This window comes from Poecilia formosa, unplaced genomic scaffold, assembly GCF_000485575.1.
Source record: "Poecilia formosa unplaced genomic scaffold, Poecilia_formosa-5.1.2 Scaffold57, whole genome shotgun sequence".
In the NCBI taxonomy this organism is placed as follows: Eukaryota; Metazoa; Chordata; class Actinopteri; order Cyprinodontiformes; family Poeciliidae; genus Poecilia; species Poecilia formosa.
In genome coordinates, this window is record NW_006799996.1 from 1956467 (window position 1) to 1962466 (window position 6000).

Genomic DNA, 6000 nt, shown 5'->3' on the forward strand with positions numbered 1-6000 from the left:
TTATCAAAATATTCTGGCACAACCGGCCCTTTAAATGCATTTAAAGGGCCGGTTTAAATGCATTTAAACCGGCCCTTTAAATGCATCCAGATTTTTGATGCAGCCCAAAATGAAAATGAGTTTGACACGCCTGTTGTAGAAAAACCAAATGCAACAGTTACAGCTGCTAGCTTGTTGGGGTGTGTCGCCACCAGCTTTGCACATCTAGTACTTCATTTTCCCCAGTGTCATTGGACAGAGAGCATTATTAGACAATATCCCAGAGATTACGAAAGGTTTTCTTCCTGGATTGTTCTGTATTTATCGATCTTTTGTTTGTGTTTTGCTACAATCACCATACTCTTGGCTTGGACTGAATATTAATGATGCTGTTTTCTAACAGCACATTGAGCAGCTGTATTTAGACTTGAATAAAGTTATTTATTGCTAATTAGGTGATTTTTAAAGATGGATTGCTCTGGATTTTATTCAGTGACATTAGAGAAAGTTTAAGGATGTTCCGTTCTCATTTGGCATCATATGTATGCACTACTCTTTGTTGGTTTGTCACATAAAATAAATCCCAAAACACATTGAAGTGTGTAGCTTTAATAAAATGTGAAAAGAGCTTGCTGTAATTCAGAGCTGGGCAACTCCACTGGGATGCATAGTGGTTATAAATAAAGTAATTTGTTTCTTTTTTCTTGCTCAGTACAAAAATAGGATTTCCTGCTTCACATGTTGCTCCGTCATTGTTCTGTAGTTTCTGCTTTTTCCCCCAAAGGTCGTCTCTTCAAAACCATTAAGGTAGAAATGTTTTGAGAGTTTGGCCTCCTTGTTGGACTATTCATATAACCTTGTACAATTGTTTTGTAATGGTTTCAGTGGGATTAGTATTGGTGAATTATTGAGCAGAGTTTTCATGCTGTTTCATTCAGATGAGTGTTGCCCTTGGGGAGAGGATGCTAAGTTTAGCCAAAACGTAAACGTTTGTATAGTATTGGAGGATCCAGAGCAGGAATGGGTGGGCTCTTCCTGTTTTTAAGCACCCTAGACATTGTCTGGTCCCAGTGGTCCTTTCCCTCTGCTGCCCACATGGAAACAACTGTAACTGGGTCTGGTACTTGTTGGGTCAAGTGTATTTGTGATGAGGTCAGGGCTGAAGTATCCACTTAAGACATATTATCTGTACTTCTTTGTTCACTTTTATCCTTGCACAAATCTCGACTGAATCCATTAACATGTCATCACTAACTTTTCTTAATCACTCTTACCTCTGAAGTCCGTCCAGGTTGGTTATTACTCCTGGGCTCACCTCTAAGTCCCACTATTCTCTCAGTATGTTGAAGTGGTTGGTTCTTCTCTTCGTACGGTAGAACTGAAAGGATGCAGTCGTTTAGCATCCCAGCTGTAGAAACAAGAGTGTGACTCCACTTAGCGTGTCTGCTCCCTTGTTTTCCTATTGAATCATGCCCCCCAGGAGAATGTGTGACCATGCAAGTGTTTCTCCTTGTGCATCTGACAAAGTGTGAGGGAAGTTAATGTGAGCGTCACATGTGCACATGTGATAGCAACAGTTTCCATCGCATCAACCGGGTGAGATATGCAAAAACAGAGCTGCAACCTGTTAAAATGTTCTGCATGTGAGGGGAAAAAAAACACCAATCTGTGAGTAGTAAAATGTGCAAGCTGTTTTCAGTGGATATGCCTGAAGGGGCGACTGTAAATAGACACCAGACTGAGAGCAGCAGAGCTGAATAATGGCTTAATGTCACATTTATAATGGTTGGGATTTGTTAGTTTTAACGTTTAAACCAAGAAAAAGAGGAAAAACTTCCAATGTGTTTCTCTGCCTCCCTCACAGTGCGAGTGTGGTTATTGGAGCCCCGAAGGCCAACACGAGCCAGACGAACATTACTGAGGGAGGGTCTGTGTTCTACTGTCCGTGGAGCGTTGGCCAATCGAACTGTCACACCATTGAATTCGATCCAGAAGGTAAGATTTATGACTGCTACACATGCAAGAACCACGTTTAATGTACAGTCGTTCAGCAGGAGAGTTTTATACATGAGGATGTAATGAAACTCATCTGGTTCTTCTTAGGCTATAAACTGATTCAAGTCTAACCTCAAGTTTACAAAAGGACACAATAGTTTCCCCTTTGTCAATGTGTAACAAACAAAGATGAAGTTGAAATGGAAAAGCTATGTGTGATAAAGAAAGCACACCCCTCAGCGAAGCAGCTTCTGAGACGGCAGTAACTATTTCTCTACAACTTTGGCTCGATTTGACATGTTAGCTGGGAAATCTTGACTCACTCTTTAGTTCAAAGTTTTCCAGATAATCATTCTTGCACAACTCTTTAAAGATCCCAACAAAATGCTCAAATCTGGTTGTTGTCCGGGCTTTGACTGGACCACTGCAGCATCTTGATTCTTATCCTTTTCCACCAGTCTGTGGTGGTTTTTCTGCTGCATTTTGCCACATATGGTCGACGCAGGAGTTCTTGGTCTCTCAGTGGTAGATTGACACCTAGCCAAACACCTCCACTTGTAGTCCAAAGGGACATTTTTTCCAGAAGTGTTGTGGTTTATTCATTTGTGAGTTTGCAAGCCGTTAAAACGCAATACTTGTTTTTTTGTCCCAGGGCAAGATTTTCCACATGGAGCACCGCTGCACCAATTAGAGCCCTGACCAGCTAATTCCAATCTTTGCATATTCCAACTTTTCTTTTAAGACTTTCAAATAACAGCAAAATACTTTTTTTCTCTGTGCATTTTGCTTCATTTTGTAGTTTCAGTGCCCCATTTTTAGTGTAGTTAGTGCAGACTTAATTAAATGTGAAATTTCTGAAAAGCTGCTCAAATCACAATTCTTCTCAGACAGAATTTGACTTGTTAAAAGGATAAAGTGAAGAATATTTGTTACGTTACATATGTAAAGGTGGTGTTCATGTTTAAAGCCAGCACTGTGCAGGGATGCTGCAAAACAGCTGCTGTAAAGTTTATTTTTTATTCAAGGATTTAAATGTTTGACCTTACTTTTGTCTAATGAATAAGGAAGGAATTATTTTTAATCTGTGGTGTGCTTTCGTTTACTTGAGGTTAGATATAATCTCCACATCATTGTTCTTGTTTCCTGGTATACAAAACCCTTGGTTGTAGTATTTGAGAAAATTAATTGTTAAGAAATATATTTTTAAATTGCATAGAAATTTCACTTCTTTGGAAAATGAACACTGGAGATTATCTGAACTTTTCTGACATTTCTCTTCACTCTTTCGGTCGTCAGATCATCTCCTCTGTATGCCAATCTCTCACTCCACTAAACTTTGCTGTCTTTATTTGTTCCTAATGTCTGATTGTCTTGTGTTTATGGTCTTTGTAGTATCTGCAAACACTACAATGGGGTGCTGAAAAGTGCTTTCTGTGCAATGCTTCCTCCTTCCTTCAGGTCATGTTTGTGTTGTCTTGCGCGATGATTTAAACTGAGATAAGCAACCAGTAAACAAGTGGAACAAAGAAAGAAATATCCTGTTTGTAAGACAGGTGAAGCTGGCAGACACCACAAAGGAGGTTCCTGCTCAGTCAAAATTAGGTTAAGTGGTTGGGCACAACTTGAGGAAGTCCAGGAGGTTGTCGAATGACTGGATTCATGTTTCACTTTGTTGACAGTCTCCATCAGCTCCTTTTTGCACAACTTGGGAAAACAAAGAAAGCATGAAACCTCTAAAATGGCAGCTGCTGCATCAAACTCGGGCTGTTTTCTTAGAAATATCATTCACTTAGCATAAAGTATTACAGGGAGTAAAATTCCTCTTTCATAGGTTGAAAAAAAAATCTTTTACTGAATGCCCCAGGACTTTTCCAGTTCTCCTTGCATGTGCATCCATGGGTGCTGGCCAAAGACCACAGGGAGTGATGTCATGCTCAAGCAGGGGGGCCTCAGAGTCGGGGTCGGTCCCCTGGGCTGTCGGAGTCTCCTTCATATTTTCAAAAGACTTTGAAGGAGCAGATTACACTCCCAGAGCCAGCTCTAACATCTGGATCATTGCATGAACTGTCGTACAGCGTTCAGTACATGGATATCTGCATGGAAATGTGTCTATGACAAACAGCTGTTACACTTATGACATCCTCTGCTGCTACTCATTCATTGCAGCTTTCACTGCACTGTCTTTGTTAGCAATGGCTGTGAACATTGAGCGATTTTGTGGCCAGTTTTTCCAATTTTTGTAAAGCTTTGACTTGCCAATTCCAAGCTTAGTCAGTTCTGGGTTCTGTTTAAAATGATAATAAACAGGAACATATTCAAAACATATTTTAGGATTTCTGCCAAGAAGCAGCATGAGTTGTGAGTTGCATCTTGTTAGCAATTAGCCTGGTTAGCGAGGTTAGCATTACTAAAGCAGGAGTCTTACAGAGTTTGAACTCTTGCCTTCACTCTAGGATTCCCAAAAGGCTGCAGATATTTCCAAATCTAGCATGTTTAATGATGCTCAACAGAATACATAAGAGAAACTTTGTCTTCCTGTTATTTGGTTAAAGTCTTGCGCTCTCTCACTCTCTCACAGCTTGAATTAACCACAGCTATGTGTTGGCATGAACCGACATGTCATAAATAACTTATGCGCTTCCTATGTCTTACAGTTTTACCTCTCTGACATTAAAAATATCCGACTTTGAATTTTTCCCCCACAGTATCAACTTCCTTATTGAAGTGTGACATTTTCACTTACATGTGTTGAGTTCACTCATGCAAAAACACAAGATTTACCAATTTTGTCAACTTTCTAATTCAATCTTAGTTCACTTGAAATAATACAAAGCTAACTTTCAAGTGACTTTCTAGTAGGATATGGGAGCTTGTTTTAAATCAGTAGTTCTTTAATATTGGATTAAAAAGGAGAAGCTCCACTGGCAGATTATTTCTCTTATAACAAGATATTTTTTTGATCATATAAGTGAAATAATCTGCTAGTGGAACTTATACTTTTTTAATCAATATTAAGGAATTATTTACTTAAACCAAGCTCCTATATGTTGCTAAAAAGTTACTTGAAAGTTAGTTTTATGTTATCTAAAGTGAAGTATTTGAATTAGAAAGTAGACGAAAATACTTGGTGAGATTTTGTGTTTTTGCAGTGCAATAAAACATTTGACTCAGTAAGTTGATAATTGGCCCATTTCTGCATGTATTTCTGCAATTAATTTTAAAATGTCTCCCTTTGTCTGTCCTGTGTCTTTACAAAAAATATTGCTGGAGGTTCCTGTCTACCTTAGTGTGTTTGAGCTCTGACCTACAGGCCACAGAGCCTCTTAATTAGCCCAACTAATTGGGTCAAAGTGGTCCGAAGCTCCCACCCATTCACTTCCTCTTCCATGGAGATAAGAGCCTGTCCGTGAATCTGTGAGAAGAGGGGACTGAGGGCAGAAGAGGGGTTGTTAGAGGGTAAATACAGGATTGGAGGGAGGGGATAGAGGGAGAAACCAGAGCCCCCTGCTCTGGTCCGTCCACTTCCCCTTCTCTTGGTACTCCCACAGGGCCAGCTGATGTGTTGAGTGAATTTGACCATTTGTCTTCCACCTCACTGACAAACACAGAAATACACACCCTTACAACGAGAGGCTCTAACTCCCCTAATGGCTCTATCCACTCACAAACAGCTCAAAGTGGAGTATGAATGTATAGACGCGCTCCAGACCCCCTGAGTCCTGCGCCGGTCCTGGGAGAGACTGGGCCTGGCACCATGTCACATCAGCACACTACATTAACCAGCCTCACATAAACAATGAAGGAGATGTTCTGATCAGATGACAATGGTTTGTGTCCAGGCGTAGGTGGGTCTGAGGATATTATACTAAGATAAGTTTGTGTAAAACTAAGAGAAGTCCAACAATTACTTCTACCGCTGCTTAAAAAATGATAAGTTAATCATGGTACAGCCTTTAGTTTAGAGATAATCGCAGTAGAGATTTCTTGGAGTTAGAAATTTGTCCAAAGAGCCAAATTTGACTTACT

General features: G+C 40.0%; 1 protein-coding gene across 1 annotated transcript in view; it reads left to right on the forward strand.

Moving 5' to 3' along the window:
* itga5 (integrin, alpha 5 (fibronectin receptor, alpha polypeptide)) overlaps positions 1 to 6000 on the forward strand; it is a 50636-nt gene that overhangs the window by 13696 nt on the left and 30940 nt on the right. Inside the window, exon 2 of the mRNA XM_007553633.2 lies at positions 1844 to 1974. Coding sequence (XP_007553695.1) covers positions 1844 to 1974 — 131 coding nt within the window. The remainder of the gene's footprint in view (positions 1 to 1843; positions 1975 to 6000) is intronic.